Source organism: Apus apus, chromosome 1 (assembly GCF_020740795.1).
Source record: "Apus apus isolate bApuApu2 chromosome 1, bApuApu2.pri.cur, whole genome shotgun sequence".
NCBI classification, from domain to species: Eukaryota; Metazoa; Chordata; class Aves; order Apodiformes; family Apodidae; genus Apus; species Apus apus.
In genome coordinates this window covers 52021283-52042932 of record NC_067282.1, presented here as the reverse complement: position 1 = coordinate 52042932, position 21650 = coordinate 52021283, and the positions used below count along the sequence as shown (strand labels likewise).

The following is a 21650-nucleotide window of genomic DNA, read 5'->3' as shown; positions in this document are numbered from 1 at the left end:
AGTAGTTCCCAGCATTGGAATGAGGGGCAATGGGCACAAGCTGGAACATAGGAAGTTCCATTTAAACATGAGGAAAAACTTCTTTACAGTAAGGGTGACAGAGCCCTGGAACAGGCTGCCCAGGGAGGTTGTGGAGTCTCCATCTCTGGAGATACTCAAAACCCGCCTGGATGCAGTCCTGAGTAATGTGCTCTAGGGGATCCTGCTTTAGCAGGGGAGTTGGACTAGACGACCTCTAGAGGTCCCTTCCAACTTTGACAGTTCTGATTCTGTGATGCTGCTTAGCATGCTCAGCCATTCTAAATACAGACTGTGAAGTCATGTATTACATAGAGTGAATAGGTATCAATCATTCACTCACTTCCCCAGTTCAGGACCTAACATCCATCAAATTAACCTAGCAGAAGCCAAAAACAGTTTACTAAACTGTATCAGGGTGAGGAAGTCTGAACTCAATACAGTTGACAGCTTGCAGAGTATTAAGGAGAATGTGCATGTTTGTTTGCCCTGTTATTGTCCTTTCCCACTTACACACTTAGGGCCTCTGTAAGAAACAGGATGCTGAACTAGATTAATCTAAGGTCATTCTTGTGTTACTTCTTGAAGCATACTTGTTTTACTAACAAAACTCATAGTTTGCTACCCCAGAATTCTTAGGAAACTGGTGTTTTTTCATGGTTTTTGATGTCACAAGGTTGCCCATTGAAAGTGATTGCTTCCCACACATAGTTATGGTGCTTGAATTAGTATTGCATGTGGGGAAAAATAACAAATATGTTTTCAAAATAATTTCAGGAATGTGAACAGCAAAAATCAAAAGAAGAAGGAATTCTACAATCATTTCATAAATGGAAAGAGGAGGAAAAAGATAAATTGGCTGATGAAATAGAAAAAGTGAAAGAGATGTTTATGAAAGAGTTTAAGGAGTTATCTTCAAGAAATTCAACATTAGAAAATGTAAGTGATTTAAATTTTCCAATGCTTTAAGGTCTGTATCCGTTACAGTGGATGGTAGTGAAGTTCACATATATGAAATGTGATGTAGTCATCCTAGAGGTCTTCTTACAAAACTTTAAAAATAATGGAGGGCTGATAGCCATAATTGTATATTTGCATACAGCTTTCAATGATGCCTTGAGCAACTATGTCAGCTTTCTCTTACCCCTTGACTTTTGACTGCCTGTTTACAGATCAGTAGATATTTTTATTACTGCTGTCTGTTAGGTAACCTTGTATTAACATTCTTATAAATGGCACAGAGAGGACTAACCTCTCTGCATTATAGTCCTGACAGCAGAACTGCACATGTTTTAAATATGTGTTCTGGAAATGCTTTCCAGAATTTTAACTAGAATGAGAATTGCATGGCATTACTAGAACAGCTTAGATTTTGTAGCCGCTAGTTCCTGCATATATTTGCAAGGTATATTTATGTTAGATGTATATATTAATTATTACATAAAAGTTGATAAATGCTGAACACATGAGAAATGTGAGAAGGGTCTGACGCAATCTCTACGTAGTTATGTTTAGAGTACATTTTGTATTAAATGATAGTTTTATAAAACAAAATCTATATACATATTCAAGTCTTCATTTTCCCCCCCCTGCCTTTTAGCAACTGTTAGAATTACAAAAGTTCAATATGCAACAAAAATCCAACTTAGGGACACTGAAAGATAGCCCAGAATTTACAGAAGAGAAACCTCAGAGTCCTCAGGATTATCACAATATGGTTAAACTTCTTGAAAAACAGGTAACACTGTAACTTCATGTATTGCCTTTGATAGACTACTTGTGATTTGGGGGGTTTTTCCGCTTTGTACATTTCTGAGTATGATTCTAAATCTGTAAGTAAAATTCTCAACCTTCTCAATGTCTAAAAAAACTGTTTTTAAAGATTTACTACTATTTTTAGTACAATCTCTTTAATGGAAATCAAGGAATTATTTCCCTTATCCTTTAGAAAATATATTATTTGTTATTCTACGTTGTTAAATATATTAAGGTTAACAATGTATGGTTGCAGCTAAGTTCTAGAAGGCTCTAAGTTTACTTTTTTTTAATTTCATCTAAGAAAATTCTGTTCACTCTCAAACTCAGTTTATTAATACTGTTTTTAATCATCATTGTACAAAATACATTGTTAATGATTGTTTGAAATTACGTTATTTGGGGGGAAAAAAACCCTGTTCTTACTACCCTGATTGTTAACACACAGAGATGTAACAAAATAGTTGTGTATTTCTCACTCAAAGTCAAAAGATACATATAAATCAAGGAGCGAAGAGGTAGTTTCTAGCATGACTGTTAGGAAAACCACACTCAGATGTATTAAACGTGCCAATGACAGTTCTATGTCTTAAATATGGGATTACTCAAGTTTCATATCACCAAAATCTGCTGTGTATGTCGAACTCAATGTTATTAATAAGAACTAATATTGATTTCCTCTATACAGGAAAGTAAATGGACATCTAGAATGCAAGCCCTTCATCATGAACATAAGACAGAAAAGTCCCTGGTAAGTGGCACAGCAAACCACTTAAACTAGAAGGAGACTTATTACTTATTTTCTTACCCATGCAGTAGTTCTTGATGTGCTATCATACAACTGTTAGATTAGAAAGCCTAGATGTCAGGAGTGTATAATGGTGTCCTCTTAGAGGTATTTAATATCTCTGTATTTCTGTTACTCTAGGGCCTTGACTTTTCAGTTAGGGCCAGAGTTGAAATGGGATGTATCTTTAAAAATCAGACAGACACTTCAAACTGTATCTCTGTTTTGAAGAGCTCACAGCTAGTTCTGTGAGTACTGCATTATACAGTTTTCCCTGCATTCTGTGGATATGCTGGGTGGTTGAGATATAGCTTGCCAAAATGGAGTTTTCATCTACCTTGTACTTCCTGCTACCATGGACCCGTGGCATTTGTCTCAATCTTTTTTTCTCTTTTCTGTCACTTCTCTGCAGCTTTTTGTGTTGTGGCTTTCTAACTCAGAAGCTGTTCAGCTTTTCCAGGAAAAAAACACCATGACGTTTTATTTTGCATCAGTTTATATATTTTACTATGCAAAGCTTTATTCCTCAGATTTTTTTTATGTCTGCATTTCTTTTTAATATCTTCCCCGCTTTGTTTCTCTTGCTTCTTTTCCTTTCATTTTACTTTCATCTGCGTGACCATGTAAGAACTGAGCAGATCATAGTGGTCTGACCAATGCTTCTCCTCCTCTGACAAGAAAGCAGTGGAGAGGAACCATGGAACATTCCCCCAAAAGGATGTAGTTAATGATACCCCCCCACACAATTCAAGAATAGAATTAAGGGAGGAGTAATGTAAGTATTACTTTTGGGATGATGCCCCTAAAATATTGTTCCCTTTCTTCTACAGTCAGAGCTAATATATTAGATTTATCATGCAAATTCAAACCTCATCTCCTTAAAGTATTATTTAACACTATAACCAAACCATGTTTATAGATTTGTGTGCTTTCTCCTGCAATCTTATTTTTGGGCAATCTCATGTGTTTGCATGTCCCTTTGTATTGAGATTTAGGTAGTCTTCCCTCTGTAAATAAAAACTTATCCAGGCAACTGTTTTGTAATATATGCAAGTCCCAATGAAATCACAGGAGACACTAGCTTATTTAAGCTTTATAGCATTAAAATATTTTATATCATATTGAATTACTTTTCTTCTGATTGCTTTCTAGCTACTGTCACAGATAGAGAAGCTTAAATCGTCAGTGAGAGAAGAGCAGAATAAAACTAACACCTTTGACAAGAGGATTGAAGAGCTAGGGCAGAGGCTTCAGGAGCAGAATCATCTGATTATTACTCAAAAGAAGCAGGTCTGTTTTGTGAAGCATGCTGTATTTCAGAGACAATAGGACACAGAGAAACACTTTACTGGCATTTGGTCTTTTCTATATCTCTGGTTGCATAGTTAATAATCCCAGTTGGTAGGAGTGTTACTGTAGTATTTTGGTTACACTTTGGAAATTATGTTGATAAATAAGAACATATCTGGAAAAGAGACACAGGAATGTAAACCCAGGCTTAAATTAAAGCACAATTTAGAAGGAAAGGATTAATAAATCATATGCTTTTAATAAGTTCAACACAAAGTTAAAAGACTACCAGGTCACAGTAACCAAAGACCGCATAGATGAAAAATTTCTGATAGTGAGCAGGATTTAATCTGCCATAAAATAATTGTAAGGAGATACAGTGTTTGAAATTTGGAAATACGTGACTTCTCACACTAGAAATGGAGTATCATGTTTCTAATTGTGAGAATTAATTAAATTATTTGTTTGGAAGTGAATAGGGTTTTTTGTTAATATGTGCATTTGTTTAAACATGACTGTAGATTTTTCTGAGGTGATGAGTGGGTGACAGTCTATTCCCTTTGTTGGTCTGGTGTTCAGTCCTTACTATCCATTCCTCTGTTAGATTATTTTTCTTTACAAAGCATTACCTGATTCTACACACTTTTCTTGAGATCAGTTTTAAACCTTTACCCAAGTGTTTAAAGAATTGAAGAGACAAAGAATAGCTTTTACATCTCCATCTTAGCAAATTTGATAGCTAGGGCAATAGAAGAGGTCTTAATCCTAGACAAGTTACGTGGAGTAAAGTGACTGTTTAAAGCAAAACAGCATGACCACAGATATAAAATGAGTTTAAAAGGATCCAAGTTTGGTGCTTGTGAAATGCAGCTGTAAAGATCTACCTCCTTAATACCTGGGAACTGGAAGGGCTTGAGAAATAGATGGTACTTCTGTAGAAGCTGAACTGAATGCACAGTGAATTAAGGTGCTACTGTTTATGTCCTAACTGATACATAAAAAAGGGTGAGGGTTCAGTATCTTGTGCCAGCTCCAGCTGACATGGACTGTGTGTCCATATGGTTTAGGTTTAGCTTCCCTTTTGGGAATTGGAATGTAGAACAGTGTTTTAATGATACTGGATTCACAAGGTTCCTGTTTTCTTTAGATCAAATTACAGACAGCTTGTTTCCTCTAGGCTTTCAGTTTTGTTCTATGCATGACTTAGATGTCAGGTAGACAAAACTGTTGAGCAGGCCAAACTTTATGTTAAAAATTGATGTGTAATTATGTGTGTCCCTGGAGTGGAGCTGTGCTTGCAAAACTGAACATAAATTACTGAAGCAAATAGTATTTAAACTGTAAGAGCTGAAGTGGCCCATAAGCCCACTGTCATTTCATGCTATAGCTGGTCATAACAGTGTGTGCAAGGCATGAGTTCACATAAGACAACAAACTGAATTAAGTCTTCAGCATTCATTAAGCATCAATGAAATACACATTAGGCAGCAGAGTCCCACAGAAATAGTATTTGTCTCCCCAAAACATAAATGGTAATTTTTATTATGGAATAGCACTGAAACTAAGTATTTAGTACTAAATAAGTATTTCTAGATGTTGAGCATTTGCATATATATCTATTAATGTATGTATTTTTCTCTTTAGATAAAAGAATTGTCCACAAGGTCGGTTGCAAGCATGAAACCATATGATTGTAAGTACGAAATGTAAGAAAAAGCAGATTTAGTTCCTAATTTCAGCAGCTTGGCTTAAATAAATATTACAGATAATTAAAAAACACATACATCAACTGTACTGACTAAATATTGAAATAAAATCAGTACTGGCAATTTGTGTTTCACAAGGTACCTACCTGTAATACTATTTGCATGACTTCATATTTGTTTTCAGAGTTTTATGTTTTGCAGTTGTAAGGACCTGTAATGTTCAAAGTTGATTGCTTGAGTAGTGAAGAGATGTGAAATACAGCAGCTCTGTTGTAATATGTAAACATCTTTTGGCTTTGCTATATGAGGTGTAATTTTAATTATTTTTTCATGCTTGACTCTCAAAAAGGCACTCAAAAAGGGGAAAATACTGAAAGAGCAGACAAAATTGATTAATTTATCAGTTAAGGCACAGATGTTCAAAGAATTTTAAGAACTCTTGTATTTTTATCTGTGGAATTCCCTAATATCTGATGTCTGTTACAAACAGCTGAACCTAAAACTAATGTTTTGGGATGCAGTCCCCCACCACAAACATGAGTATAGTTGATGCTGCAGTTGCAGTGACTTGAAATAGGTTTATTGTAATAGATGGTGGCAGCTGGACTAATTCTAATCCCAGTTTGGAAACCATCTTGCTTTATTGTCAGGACATTAGCTTGAACAGAACCTAACAGGAGGGAGCAGGTTGTGAGGAGAGAATGGTAATAGTTTGGCTCTATGGCATCTCAGCTGGAGCTGGTCATATTCAGCCACTCTGAAGCACAGATCATGGCACACAAGGGAATTTGCCCCTAGGCCCCAAGATGATCTGAGGAATGTAGATGTGATAATTCCCTCCATCCAGTATATGTTCTATATAAGGTTTTCACTAATTGATAGGAAGCATGGGCGCAGCAGATCCTCTTCTGGGAATACAAGTGTCGATTAGGCTAGACTTGACTAAGTAGCCTTGGGCCAAAGCTTCTTCCCTGGGACATAAAGACAGCACACAGACGTGTCCAAAGAGATTGACTACTGCACCTTCACATTCCAGTTAGTGACAATATAATGACTAGTTTCTTTTCCTGGTTCTGGAAGTATTAAAAATGTTAAGTATATTTAGAGACATACTTTTATGTTGTGAAGGACCAATTTTTACTTTGTAAACTGTTTACACCAATATGCCCAAAATTCTGTAATTATAAATATGAATAAATATTGCAACATTTGTGAATTTTTATATGTCTGTTCTTTTTTGCTATAATACGTTTACATTATTTTTTACTTGTATGCTGTTTTAGTGAGCAGTACTGTAGAGCGTCTTGAAGAATCTAAACCAAGTCTATCAGTGATGCATGGTAAGTTTTTGATAGGTCCAGATCTAGTATTTTCAAATCTCACACTCTTGTCTTCTCAAACTTGTGGTTTGTCAAGTCATAACTGTAAGAGTATTTGTACTGATAGAGTGTAATTTGAATTGCTTTGCTTTATGTCAGCATTGAAAATCCCATGAAGTAATTGTAAAGATGCACTATTGACAATAACCAATGAAAAACAAAATAATTTCAGAATATGTATAGTATTGGACCACTTAAAGGTCAAATAAACTAATTGAGGAAATAAAGCAATATTTTAATCTGGACAGTATGCTTGTTTTCTGGGATTTGTATATGCTGGATAGGCATATAATGGAATTCGTATAGAGAAAAATGTGGAAATGTTTGTTTATAAGACTTGAAATTGTATTTTTCATGTGACTTGAAATGTCAAGGAGGAACTGTACAGAAGACACAATCAAAATAGACAGTCATCCCATCTAGATAGTTCTTCCAGAGTATATTTCTAGTTACATATAAATCATTATTTAGTTATCTTAACTTGTGACACTGTGATATAGTTTTGAAGTGGTGGGAAGTGATGAACCTCCATTTATGTTGTTTGGTACTTTGTGAAAACAGTTTTCACTTTTTTCTTACTATGCAAAGTAATGTAGAGAATTGTTACTGTTCCAATATTCTGTGATCAATTAATTCTTTACTTTCATTTCAAGTAGGAAAGTAATGGGGAAAAATTAACTTTGAGCAAGTAAAATACTTAAACCTTAAAACAATTTTATGAATTGCATTATTGAACTATAATTAAATAATCATTTTATTATTATTTCTCTTAGTTTAAAAACTTGTCAGGGGGAGAGGAAATGAAATGAGTCAAAAAAAAATGTACAGAATTTTTCTTCTTTAACATTCAAAAAATTATGAAAAGGCCTGTGAGGAAAAGGAGAAATATACAACAAGCTTTAGGAAACTTGATGAGGAATGAAAAACTGAGGAATATGAAGTGTTGATTTCAAAATACGCGTTGTGTCAAGAATTATTAAACTAAGGAAAAGAGTGTTTTATTATATAGTAAAATTATTTAAATAGTATAAAGATTTCTTACTAACCTATGCAACCTAGAAGTTCTTTGCTAGAAACTTTTAAAGTGAAACTATATAGATTAAACATTGAGTGGAGAAAACTAGTAATATATTAAGCATAGATTATTAATAATAGTATTTTAAGTAATCCAAATATTTTTCATTCAAACCAGCTTCATTGCACCAACACAGCAGTGCTGGTTGCAGCTAGGAGATCTCACAGCAAGTAGCGTAGCTATTGCCCTGAATTTAAGAAATGAGTTCAATGAAGTATATTGTTGTAAGGGCTTACTCACCAAGTTTGTCAAGCACTGTTTTCTTAGTACATTTACTTCCATTTGGAGTGAGGAGGAAAACGGTTCTGTGAACGTCAGTATTTACTCTGACAATTGATATCAGCTCATTCAGATCTTCCCTGATTTCTTGCTGCTTCAAATATGAAGCTCGTGACACCTTATGAACCTTTTCAAGATAGAAAAGGCTGTTCCTGCTGTTGATACACAAAAGAATCACTATCAGTTTATTATGAAACCTCAAAGACGGTGTTTCCTTCAGATTCCTTTGCTGATGATTATTTTATTTATCTCTGCAGGTCTCTCTGTCTGTCCCCTTTCTTCCTTCCTGGATTTTTTTTAAACTTACCCTACCTAATTTATGGATATGAAGGTTAGCAGAAATTATAGTGCCGTTCCCAGCATTTTCATGGCTCCTCGAGGGATTGACTTACATACTGAATTCAGAAATCCAGGCTGCATCTTGTGCCATCATGAGAATCAAAGTGCTTACTATAACTTCTGTACACAAATTAATGTAGCACAGAGCGTCTTTGAAATTACAAGAGCTGTAGTTTTCCTACCAAACAAATATCTGCATATGGAATATCTTCCTTTTCTTTCTTTTTTTTTCTGTCTGAAAGAAAACTAGTTTGGGAAAAGGCTCTCTTATGTCAACTTAAGTACACTTTTTAAAGTCTCTTGGAAGCTTTTGCATCCTAAGATTAGTTTTGCACATCTTAAGTCTGCACTGTGAAAAGATACCCGAATTACAAATGGGGTATCTTAAGTTTAAAATAGTGGAATAACTGTGTTATCCTGTTGCTTTTGTGTTACGTTCCTGATGTCTTGGGAGCTAATAATCTGCCTTGAATGCCATCCTGGCTGACCATTCTTCTCTCAGTTTCCGAGCTAGCTGCACGGTTTTGTGCAGATATAACTTAAGTCTTATCCTCAAAGATTACCTAAAACTTACAAATAGACAATGAATTAATGATTATTTTTAAAAATAATATTTTAAAATGATATTTTGGCTGCTATATTAATCTTGAAATTCTAGTTCAGTATTTAATATTATTAGGTCAATAACAGTAGGTCGAATTGAAGATAATGAAAAAGCAAAGATACTAGATTGTCCATTAAAACCTATGACTCAGTCTTCAAACATGGTACGAACTAAGGCTCAGCTATTGTTAGGGACATAACTGAAACATCTGTGGAAAATTTAGTCAAAGGAGTCATCCTAAACAGTTAACAGAGAATAGGGGCACCTTCAGAGTTTGGTTCAGCTGAACTAAGATCTGAATTGCTCTTTGAAGTTGCCTGTGTCTCTTCCTTGACTGTAGAAGGAGTCTGAGGTGACTAGGTTCCTAACTTAGAGGCCTCAGGTAAGTGTCAAAAATTTATCATATTTAAGAATATTGACTTTAAATTAATATTTGTGCTGCTTATATGCAGTATATGACTTCCTGTTGTTTACTCAGGAGAAAAATATATGAAGTGCATTGATTCAAAGATGACAGTCAAAATTACAGGTATCACACATTAAGTCTGGCATCTCTTCCAAAAACTTTGGAAATCTGAGTATAAATTAAAGGAGGAGATAACATCTGATAGCCATGGCTTACATTCCTTTCTTACATCCTGAAGAAGTGCAGCAGTTTACAGAAAACAAGTTTTATGTTTTATCCTTCATTTTAATATTGCAAGTGCCAAGTGCTTACTGTAGGGGATACTCTACTATAGGTAGTTGTAACACTTCTCTTCAGGCTAAAAATACTTTAGCATTTCATATTTCAGAGTAAATAGACAGGATTTATCCCTTAGATGTTGGCCAGAAACTGCTTTTCCAATAGTACTGTCAGAATATTGTTGTAGTAGTAGTAGTAGGTAAGAACAGCCAAATAATACATGATATGCTTGAAATATACACAACCTGAATTCCTCGTTAGATATATTTTCCTATTCCACCTGCATAGAAATTGTCTTTAAATACTGTTTAAAATTGATATTTAATGACTTGTCAAAGTATGCCAGGCACTTAATTTTTCAGTAATACAATTATCCACTGAAGAAATTGTCAACCTGTACTTTTGATACATACCATCTATCTCTCCACATGTATTAGCTGGCAGAAGAGATACTTTGGAAGATGTGGGATGACAGACACATCGTTGTGGAGGTCATCTTGACATGACTAGCTGGCCACCTGGGCACACTGCTGGCTCATGTTCAGCCAGCTGTCAGTCAGCACCCCCAGGTCCCTCTCTGCTGGGCAGCTCTCCAGCCACTCCTCCTCGAGCCTGTAGCGCTGCCAGGGGTTGTTGTGGCCAAAGTGCAGGACCCAAAATTTTGGCCTTATTGAAACTCATACAACTGGCCTTGGCCCATCAATCAAGTCTGTCCAGATCCCTTTGCAGAGCCTCCCTGCCCTCAAGCAGAGGGACGCTCCTGCCCAGCTTAGTGTCATCTGCAAACTTACTAAAGATGCACTCTATCCCTTCATCTAAATCATCTATGAAGATGTTAAACAGGAGCGGCCCCAGCACTGAGCCCTGGGGAACACCACTCGTGACCGTCTGCCAACTGGGTCAAGTTGCACCAGGGGAGGGTCAGATTGGATATTAGGAAAAATTTCTTCCCAGAAAGAGTGGTGAGGCTTTGGAACAGGCTGCCCAGGGAGGTGGTGGAGGCACTGTCCCTGGAGATGTTAAAAAAAGCCAGGTGGATGTGGTGTTTTGGGACATGGTTTAGTGGTTAGGGGGGGTAGGGTGGACAGTTGGACTTGATGATCTTGAAGGTCTTTTCCAACCTTGATGTTTCTCTGATTAATGATGGCTAGTATTAATATGGCTGGACTCAGGCCAGTAAGAGATGAATACAACCAGCTCTCATTAAGACTGGTGTTGATATCTATCATTTAGCTAGGTTCAAGCTGGAGGCTGACAAGAACTGTTACTCTGAGCATGAAGCTAGGTTTAGGTTTGGGACTGAGGCTGGCTGATGGCATAGGGTGAGGACATGTCTAGAACTTGCTACTGGGCTAGGTATAGGATTTAGCAATAATACTGTTTGGTTAGGGTAAGGGTTGGGACTGTTGAGGAGTAGATGAATCAAGTTTGGAGTTAAGGTGGTTCATGCCAGCAGCAGCAGATTATTTATGGAAGGGTCTTAAGGTCTGCAAAGGGACCAGAGAGATATAAATAACCCAGAGAGATCTGGTTATTGTTGAGCCAAGGTTTTATAGGGATCACTGAGCTTGCATTAGAATTAGACTTAGGCAGACATTGATTGGCAAATGAGAGTTATGGTTGAGTTAAGAAGGATCAGTTAAGCAAGGTAGCAGCTGCAGTCTGAAAAGGCTTGAGTATGAAGTGGAGATTTATCTGTTTCATAGCCCAGGAAAGGGTGGAGATGAGAGCCAGGGTTCATGTTGTGTCAGTAAACAAAGTATTATTGAGGTTGCATCTGAACTGCAAGACTGATACAATCTCCAGTTCTACCAGTACTCTGGTAGTCCAAAGCAAGTGATCTGCTGGAGTCCAGCATGACTGCCTTGCTTCAGCCTCTTGGGATACACTTCCAGTAAGGCAAGGACACAGTTTGGATGTTCATGTGGAATGAGGAACAGAAGTGAGTAGGAGCAAGTAATTAATATCTAGCTTTGAGTCCAAAAGAGAAGATAGCTGTCTGTCTAGGCTCAACACTTAGGCTACAATGAAAGCTAGGAGTTAGATCCTGGCCAGCAAGGTAAGATGTTGAAGATATTGATGCAGAGCAGTGCCCACTTGAGTCAGCTGAACTAGATTTAGGGCTGATAATTGAGAGGAAGGTAACTGCTTCTACCTAAGTTAGAAATTTGTGCTTGTTTAACACTGGATTGTGGCTTGTTGAGATTATGGGAAAAAAGGTATGATGGAACTAGAGAATACAATAATTACAATAATTCAGAGTAGTTAGGATTTCAGTCTGCATCAGCAGGATTGTTTTAGATATGGAGATTGCAAAGACTGCTTTGTGTAGATTTGAGGTTTAGCTGGGTAGTTGCACTTAAATGATTCCTGAAAATGAGCTTGATAATATTTAGATGCTGCTTATGTCAAGGATGTGCACTAAGATAAGAGCAGAAAGGTCTGATCTGATGGCTAGAAGCAGCACATCTCTGGTAGACATAAGGAGAGGGCTCCTTAAGAGATGTGATCTCCACACCTGCCTGTAAACCAGAGGAGTGGTGAACCAAGCTGCATTTTCTTACATTGGATTCCAGCATGTTGTCTGATAAATATCTCTTGGAATAAGTGTACGTGAAGAAAAAGAACAGGCCCACTTACACTGAAGAAGTTGGTGTTTCCAACTGTTGTTGCACTCACCCATGTCTTAGCTTTCAATCTCTGTCGTCATGCAGGGAACAACAATATTGCACATAGCAAGTAATATATCCTGGGTTTAGCCTTGCAACTATTCTTTTACTTATTTTAACTTCCTCTGTTCCTAGTATACTGAGAAAGAGAAGCATGTACCTTTATGCCAGATAAACAGACTGTTTTCAGGTCTGAGTTCTGGGGACTGGATTTTTCCTCTTAAATTACTTGACAAGGGCTTATGCAGAGATGAGTCAGCTCTTTTAAGCAGATTGCACTGGACTAAAGTACAGGTAAAACAAGTATAGATTAAATCCAATTACACAGCAGCTGGTTTACTGTCTAGTAGGTCCAGCCAAGAAACTTGGAGGACTCAATGCCTGTGCAGCTAAATTAAATCCCCCCACAATATCTCATCTGTGCTTCAGACTCTGTCTTCTAAAATGGGTGCACTGCAGGCTTTTGGGAATGATCCCAAACTGTGCTGGAACCAATAATGTTTTAGAGAATGTTGGCTGGTGCAGGGCAATGGTGTCCTAGGAACAAAAGTGTGGAAGATTATGTTCGTGCCCAGGAATGCTTTGGTCACTGCTAAATTTTAAAGCCTTAGTGACTGGAAGACCAGATGCCTATTTGTCAGTCACTCTCAGAGTTTTGCTTTTAAGTGATGCCATAAAATATATTGATATCTTGTGATATTGTGCTGGTATAATAAGCACTTTTTTAGAACTTAATTTAGTGCAAATTATATAGGAACAAATCTTGAGGCTGGTAACCTGCTTGGAAAAGCAGGTGAGAGGCTGAGTATAACCACAAGTATGGAAAGCATGAAGAGAGCTGCTGTCATACCCAAGGGTGTACAACACTGTGTGTTGGCCCAAAATATTGGCCAATAAATTTCCTCCTATACTGCTGATAGTTAAATGCTGAAAGTACAGTTTGCACATCTCTGTTTTTTTTCATAAATCCTAGAAGAGACTAAAATTCTAGTTTTAATTGAAATAAATTGATTTATGGAGATGAATCTTAACATTTTAAAAACCTGAATTGTTGTTAGTCTACATATAAGCATTTTCTTTCATCTTGTATCTGAAGTCTATAAAGTTGTAAATAAACTGTACTTTGGCTTTACATTTATATGCAGCAAATGGTACCCTACAGCTTATGAAATGATAATTTCAACATGTTTAGGAAGCTGTTTTCAGCAGAGAACATTTCATGTCTTTAAAGCATGATAATGCTGAATGTCACTATATTGGAGTGATTTGAAGATTTTTAAAATTTGGTTATATTGGAAATTATCATATATATATATATAATTTACCTACAACTTGCACATATGGGCTCAGTACTTAATAGTTCTCTGGAATGATAAATTAACATTTTTTCCTTACATTTTTTAGGGTTTATATTCTGGCTGTTTTACTTCTTTTTTTGTAAACTTTTAGCATCGAATTGCACATAAACAATATTTTAAAGTAAGTTTAGATATTGAAATGCTTCTTACAAGAAATGAATATTAGTAAGTATTAATAAGTATTAATTAAGTATTAATATACTTAATCCCAGGTGGCCTTGTCATTGTAGATGCCTCTAAACACCCCTACGTGGCCTCTGGGTGCCATTCCAGAAGGGCATGGCTTTTTCTATGACATACCAGCTGTGCCAATGGCTTAAAACTCTGATGTATCTGAGATGACACTGGGCACCCACATTTGGGCAACTGAATCACTCCTGAAGTGACAACTGTATTAGGGTCTTCTCTACAAAAGGTACCACCAAGGCAGTACTTAAAACCATGAGGTGCTTACAACTTAGCATTGGGTTTGTGATTGTTACGCAGCTTGTCAGCAATCAGGAAAATTGACATCAGTGTGGTTTTTTGCTAACTTTCCCACTCTGTATCTTGACCTTTTTCTGTCCTGTCCCATGTCCCTGTTCTTCCTCGTTATTAGAGCAGGCACCCTTGGTGCATATGCTGGAGCCCATAGAGGAGCTTTCAGAAGAGGAAAAAGGTAATGGTTGATTCAGCTCAAAATACAGTGGTATGTCTTTCTTGAAAATAAAAATGTAAATATAATTTGATAGCTACAGTATTTTTCATAGTATCTGAGTATGCTTATGTGGTTTGGATGGGAACGCTCCTTGCTTGTGTCAGTCTCCTGTTTGCTATGGGTGCCTGTAAATACTGTGATTTCCGTATGGATGCTCAATGTTTTTATGTAAATCAGGTTAACTCTTTGAAGCAGGTCATATTCCATATCACAGAATCACAGAATTGCTGGAGTTGGAAGGAACCTCTAGAGATCATCTAGTCCGACTCTCCCACTGAACTAGGATAACCTAGAGCATTTTACACAGGACTGTATCCAGGCGCGTTTTGAATGTGTCCAGAGATGGAGACTCCACAACCTCCCTGGGCAGCCTGTTCCAGGGCTCTGTCACCCTCACTATAAATAAGTTTTTCCTCATATTTAAATGGAATTCCTATGTTCCAACTGGTACTCCTTGCCCCTCGTTCTGACACTGGGAACTACTGAGAAGAGCCTGTTGCTGTCTTCCTTGTACCCACTCTTTAGATACTTAGATACGTTGATCTCTCCTCACCCTTCTCTTCTCCAGGCTGAAGAGTCCCAGCTCTTTCAGCCTTTCCTCATAACAAGAGATGCTCCAATCCCCCAGTCATCTTCATCACCCTCCTCTGGACTCTCTCCAGTAGCTCCCTGTCTCTCTTGAACTGTGGAGCCCAGAACTGGATGCAGTATTCCAGATGTGGCCTCACCAGGACAGAGTAGAGAGGGAGAATGACTTCCCTCGACCTACAGGCCACATTCTTCTTTATGCAACCTAGGATTCCATTGGCCTTGTAGGCAGCAAGGGCACATGGCTGGCTCATGGATAATTTACTGTCTATCAGGACTCCAAGATCCTTCTCCTCCAAACTGCTTTCCAGTAGATCCACCCCTAACCTATATTGGTGCTGGGTGTTCTTTCTTCCCAGGTGCAGGACTCTACGCTTGCTCTTATTGAACCTCATGAGGTTCTTCTCTGCCCAACTCTCCAGCACATCTAGGTCAGGCTGAAGGGCAGCACAGGCCTCTGGAGTGTCAGCAACCCCTCCCATTTTGGTATCACCAGCAAACTTGCTGAGGATACACTCTGTCCCCTCATCCAGATCATTGATGAACATGTTGAACAAGACCGGACCAAGTACTGATCCCTGCGGGACACCACTGGTTACTGGCCTCCATCTCAACCCTGATCCGTTGATATGTCTAAAGGCACCAGAAATAAGCAGAGCAAAAATGTTTGAAGGAGAATATCCCCTCACTAGGAAGTTCTTGGTGTTGAAGCTATTGCAGTGTGCGCTCACTCAGACTCTGCGTAAGAGGATAAAGAGCTCAGATAGAAGAAGGAAGTTGGTGGTGGAGGTTGGAGCCGATTGCTCTCATAGATGTACCAAAGGTACTTTTGCAAGAAATCTAAATTGCACCTACCTCTAAGCAGCCACAGCTCCAGCCAGGGTTGTGCAATTCTGAATGTAATTACATAGCCAAGTGTTGGCAGCTCTTCTTCTGCTTCATGTAAGAAAAACTTGGAGAAGGCCACATTTCCTGTGACGGAAGATAAGACATTGGTTCATCCTGCATGATATTCTTCTGAAGAAAGCTGACAGTACTTTAGATGAAACACCAAATAGCTGAATAGCATAATAATCTGTGCTCTGTGCAAAACTCAAGACCAGTCTTGAACCTTATAGCCCGTGAGTTTGAATTTGAAGGAATTATGCTGTTTCGAATATGAAATTGTCATCTAAATACATCTGCACACAAGTCAAAGGTCTCCCCAGGGAAAATACAGTGACTCTGACCCATCTGAAATAAAAGCTGCTCACATTTTTGCCATTCTTTCTGCTATTTCTCTTGCTTTCCATCTTCTCTCTTGATGGATTGTCTTTTATTCTTCTGCTGTGTCTAAAGGCATGGCCTGCAGTACAAAAGAGAGAGAGAAAGAATGCAGTCTGAAAAGATAGACCAAGATTCTTTTGTTTCCCCTGACAGCCATTTGTAAGGGGGAGTGTGAAAATTCTTGTCTTGGCAGATTATTTCATAGGATTATGTAGGAGCTGAAACAGTGGGTCAGACTTAAGGCCCCTTGTCTCCAAAGCTGTCAAATCTAGCAGGTAGGATTTTCTTAAAAAAAGAAAGAAAGAAAGTGGATCATTAAGTAGTTTCTCTAGCAAAGAGGATTTGGGTTGAGTTAATTAGCAAAAACTAATGTTACCGTTAATTAAGATAATGCTGGATAGTCTTGTTGCCCGTATTAGTATAGAGTAATTGTGAATTTTAAAATGCTTTTAGATGGATCTATTTTACTGTAAGGATTAACATCTGGAAGGGACGGGATTTTCAGAAGGCTTCTTTTAGCCTTCCACTTTAAAATGTTTCAGTTCTGGCTTTGTGGGAGGTTTTCATACTGCTTAATGCACCTTTTCCTGACTGGAGATAGTCTGGTAACTGTAGCACCAATGAGCATTTTGCCTCTTTTAGGACTCAGCTCTCCAGCCAAATCACTTTGAATCCCACCACTGTCAGGGACTGAGCTGTCCACACAGTTCCCAAAGCCGGATAAGATTTCAGCCAGATTCTGCCCTCTACAACAGAGACCTGTTAGTTTAGTAGCTGGACCATACCTATGTAGTTTTCATTACCTGTAGGTCTTCCCAGGATCCATTGGAACCCACTCCTCAAAACAATGTAAATATCATCTGTGTATCTTAGGGGGTTTTTGCATCCTCTTTATGATGTCTACCTTTTTCTTAAAGGACAGTGGCCCTTTTTGTTGTTTTTAAAGAATACATTTTTTTGAAATTCACAATATGGAATAACTCCCTCATTTATGCTCTGGCCTGTGAGCTGGCAAATGACTCTGCTGCCCTGTAACGCATTTTGGAAAGTGACAAACTCCTGCCCAAGATTTACCTTTCATTTCAGGGGGCCAAGTTGGAAGTGTGGTTTACAAGTTGGGAGTATGCTTTCCTGGGATGTGCTGTGCCCCCAGCTTTGCTGACCCCTGTCAGACAGAAGCATGGCCCACCATGGCCCCACAGATTATGAGTTCACTTGGTCTAGGTGGCATTCAGTAAAACTTTGTCTTGCTAGAGACACTTCATAGGCAGATTCCAAATGGGTATATTTTGCTCTCCTGTGTGACTTCCTAATACTTTGGCCTAACTTAGATGTCAATCTTTAATTTAGGTGGAAGAATCTGTCTAGATGATTCTTTATTTCTTGCATAAGAGTTCATGTAATTACTGACACTTAAAGCAAGGGAAAGAAATAGAGACTTCTTTGTCTGCTTTTAAGTATGTATGATGTCATAGACCTGCACAGAAGAAAACACAACACTGAACTTTGTCCTTAAAGGAGTTTCGAAGATAATTATTATCCATCATGTATATTCTGTGAAGCGGTCTGCCTCAGACTAAGGTTTTGTCTCTACCAAGACTTTTGAAAGTGTTAACAACTTTCCAAAGGTTTTCTTTCAGTAGGTGTTTTTTATCAGAGAATATTATGTTGTTTGAAGCTTTTCTTGAGAACAAGTTTGTCATATTCCTGTTGTAATTCCTGCTAGAGTTCAGATTTGTTTTGAAATACCACTTTTAGAGAATTTCATCAGCAGAAGATAGTCTTCCTTTTTCAGTACTTTCAAAGTCCAGTTCCACAAGTAAAGATCTCTGTTGTTAAATACTCAGTTACAAGGAAAAATAGAAGATACTTGTGATGGTGAGCATGAGGTGCTGAGATATAGATTCCAAGTGAGCTGACTTTAGTAAGCTAGCCCAAAATTTTAGAAAGAATGCAGCTCCATGCAGATAAAAAGAGCAGATCCATGTCTATGATGTTTCTAAGAAGTGCATGCTTCAGTGCAGTTGTTGTTGTCTCATGTGCTGTGGATTTTTCAAATGTCTCTTGAATGTATTTTTCCATTCTTATTTCAGAAATCGAGAAAGTTGATGATAAAAAAGGTAGAAGTAACCAGTATTTAACGAAGGCTTTGAATATTTATCCTTCTTTACTTAAAGAATTACGAGCTAAGTTGGAGCAAATCCTGGAGGGGAAGCTGGAATCCTTGGGAATTAAAGCAGTAAGATTATTTTGAGTTATTTAAAATAGGGGTAATCTTGGTCCCACTTGTTTTGCTGTTCTCTTTCACTCCTGTACAACAATCCTCAACCCATAAAATCCTAAGCTAAATTTCCACATGATATAGATACATGTAATTCATTAACCTGAGGGGGATGTCAATCCAGTTAGGGCTGTGGAGGATACGGCTACACCCGTGAGCAGTGTTACCAACTTTTGTGATTTTTCTACAAGCTTTGTGATATTTGGAGTTTAAAACAGCATATACGGTTGTAGGATGTAAATCCCAGAAATAACAGCCCCTGTGTTTACAGTACTGTTTGTTTCCTTAGGATGTTCGTGGTATCCCAAGCGATCGCTTAAATAAAATTTTGCGCGCTATTGAATCTGCTAGAGAATGCAAACAGAAGCAGGAGCCTGAGATGCAGGAAATTCGAAAGCATCTTGAACGCCAAGTTAGCTTTAGGGTTGAAGAGAAAGCATCATCTTGTAATAGACCCGTTTCCTGTCCTCAGCTTCCTTCAGAAGGTTAAAAAACCCTTTTATTTTGTTTTCTTACGTTTTAAAACTGCTACGGAAAGTTTAATTTAGAAACGTTTCTGTGTAGCTGGTTTCATAATTTTTCACATGAATAGCCTACATAGTTAGGGCTAACTGAACAGTTTCCCTTAAAGGGATCTTGACATTGTGTTTTACTGCAGAAATCCTAGCTCCCATATTGGCAAGATACCTGGTAACTCTGAACTGTTCTGAAGAAAAAAAATCAATTTTTTTTCTTCTTTTTTTAAAAATTATAATCTGCAGCAGAGACATCTTTGATTTTGGAAATGAGATATAAAAGATACCAAGCATTGTTTCTAATAGTGAGGTATGTAACTTCTCTTGTAGATCTACTGATGTTCAGTCAGCTGGGAAGTTCCTCATCTGCCACCCCACGAAAACCAGCAAAACGGTCTTCAACAGCTGTCCGCCCAGCTGAACAAAGAACAGCCTTCACTGAAAATACATCTACACCAAAGTAAGAGATGCTGTTCTCATAGTCCTCATACCTCAGGTAACAATCCCAGGTGTCTGGGGTTTTGTGGCTGATGTGAACAATTCCTGCTAATACGGGAAGAATCGAGCAAAGAATTTGCGTTACTCCTATATGAACTTCATGCTTACTTTGTTGATCGTCAGTCTTGAAATAACTTGTCTTATTTTTAGATCCAAGAACCTTTATGGAAATGGAGTTTCCAGAAAGACAGCTAGTATCACGTATGTTTTGTTCCCTTATATTTTTGAAGAAAACATTTTTGATGACTGAATATTCACGTGCTCACCATGCAAAAGCTATTATTAAGCAGAAATTATAAACACTTTTTGGGCTGCATAGTTAGTCTTTTTTTTTTTTAGTATTATTCCATTTGGGTCTGTTATTATAATGCCTGAAAGACAGCATGTTGTCATTTCAGCAGATGTGTTCCTGTTGTGAAGCAAAGAGGGACATTTGATAAAATCAGAAAGTATCACTTCCTTTAGTTTTGTTCTGAGATTCTCAGATGATTTTTCAGAGCCAGTAAAAAGCATTTCAGGACTCAGGTGATCTTGTTTTATTCGGTTTATTGATATTTTCTTGCTATGACCAAAATTAAACATGGTATTCAGTCACACCAGGCACATTACTTTGTCGTTTCCTGCACTTAAAAATTCCTAAATTACTTTAATCTAACAGAATATCAGAACAGACTTCCTGTGATTGCAGGTTGCTTGACCCTGAACTTTGCTCTCTCTGCTGATCCATGGAAGCCTGTCTTTTCTTGCCTGGCAAGCCTTGTTATATATTGGTCTGTTGTTTTGTAAAGATAGTTGCATAGTTGGAAACAGTCATGTCTATCTATATAAGAGATCATTTGGTGATAATTTTCTGAGTTTATGTAGCAGCATGATTTTTTTTAAATAGTTTTATGGATAGTTAGAATTTATGGGAGCTCCTGGGTTTTTTTTCACATAAGAAAAATGCACGTTATTGTTGGGAAGGAAAATACAAGGAAGCTTAAATATGTATATAACAACACAGTCAGTGAAACCCAGTAAGTTCTTGGGTCATGTGTGTTTGTGCTTTAGAACTCCACCATTCAGTTCAGAGGAAGAAGCAGATGAAGATGATATCAAGCAGTTTTACGTATCACCAGCTTTATTGCAAAAGCAGTCGAAAACATCAAGCAGCAAAGTCAGTGCTTTTCAGAAGGTTCCTAGCAAAAGCAGTATGGATGGGTCAGAGGAAAGCGAGTTTGAAGAAACGGGAACACCTGCCAAAACTTCAAAAGGTGTTTTCACTACTTTTGTATATGCATGTTGTAACAGCTGTCCATTATTTTGCTTTCCTTTATAATATTTCTGCATTAGCAAACATGATTAAGGCAGACTAAGTCTCCAGTGTATGTATATTTGTGTGCGCTTCATGTGCACATTTGAGAACAAGTCTTAGGAGGAGCAGCTGAGGGAACTGGGGTTATTTAGTGTCAAGAAAAGGAGGCTGAGGGGAGACCTCATCACCCTCTACAACTGCCTGAAAGGAGGCTGGAAAGAGGTAGGAGCTGGTTTCTTCTCACAAGCAACCAGTGGTAGAGCAAGAGGAAGCGGTCTCAAGCTGCCCCAGAAGTTTAGACTAGACATTAGGAAGAACTTTTTCACTGAAAGGGTTGTCAGACATTGGAACATGCTGCCCAGGGAGGTGGTTGGGTCACCATCCCTGGACGTGCTTAAAAGTCATCTAGATGTGGCACTTGGGGACATGGCTTAGTGCTGGATTGGTGAGTAGGGTTAATGGTTGGACTCGATCTTGAAGGCCTTCTCCAACCCAAGTGATTCTGTGGTTCTATGTTTTTCCTAATGTGTTGATATTAATATAGTACTTAGAGGTGTCAGTTCTGTA

At 37.9% G+C, this 21650-nt stretch overlaps 1 protein-coding gene across 4 annotated transcripts in view; it reads left to right on the top strand.

Annotated features, from left to right (window-relative positions):
- The window catches only part of DZIP1 (DAZ interacting zinc finger protein 1), a 31797-nt gene that overhangs the window by 6269 nt on the left and 3878 nt on the right, over nucleotides 1–21650 (top strand). For 2 of the 4 annotated variants that reach the window (XM_051608351.1, XM_051608350.1), the window contains exons 5-16: nucleotides 796–957; nucleotides 1619–1756; nucleotides 2462–2524; nucleotides 3713–3850; nucleotides 5495–5543; nucleotides 6840–6896; nucleotides 14543–14602; nucleotides 18589–18734; nucleotides 19066–19261; nucleotides 19622–19751; nucleotides 19940–19990; nucleotides 20840–21042. In XM_051608351.1, coding sequence (XP_051464311.1) covers nucleotides 796–957; nucleotides 1619–1756; nucleotides 2462–2524; nucleotides 3713–3850; nucleotides 5495–5543; nucleotides 6840–6896; nucleotides 14543–14602; nucleotides 18589–18734; nucleotides 19066–19261; nucleotides 19622–19751; nucleotides 19940–19990; nucleotides 20840–21042 — 1393 coding nt within the window. The remainder of the gene's footprint in view (nucleotides 1–795; nucleotides 958–1618; nucleotides 1757–2461; nucleotides 2525–3712; nucleotides 3851–5494; nucleotides 5544–6839; nucleotides 6897–14542; nucleotides 14603–18588; nucleotides 18735–19065; nucleotides 19262–19621; nucleotides 19752–19939; nucleotides 19991–20839; nucleotides 21043–21650) is intronic. The other 2 variants (XM_051608353.1, XM_051608352.1) reach the window with 2 other exon arrangements.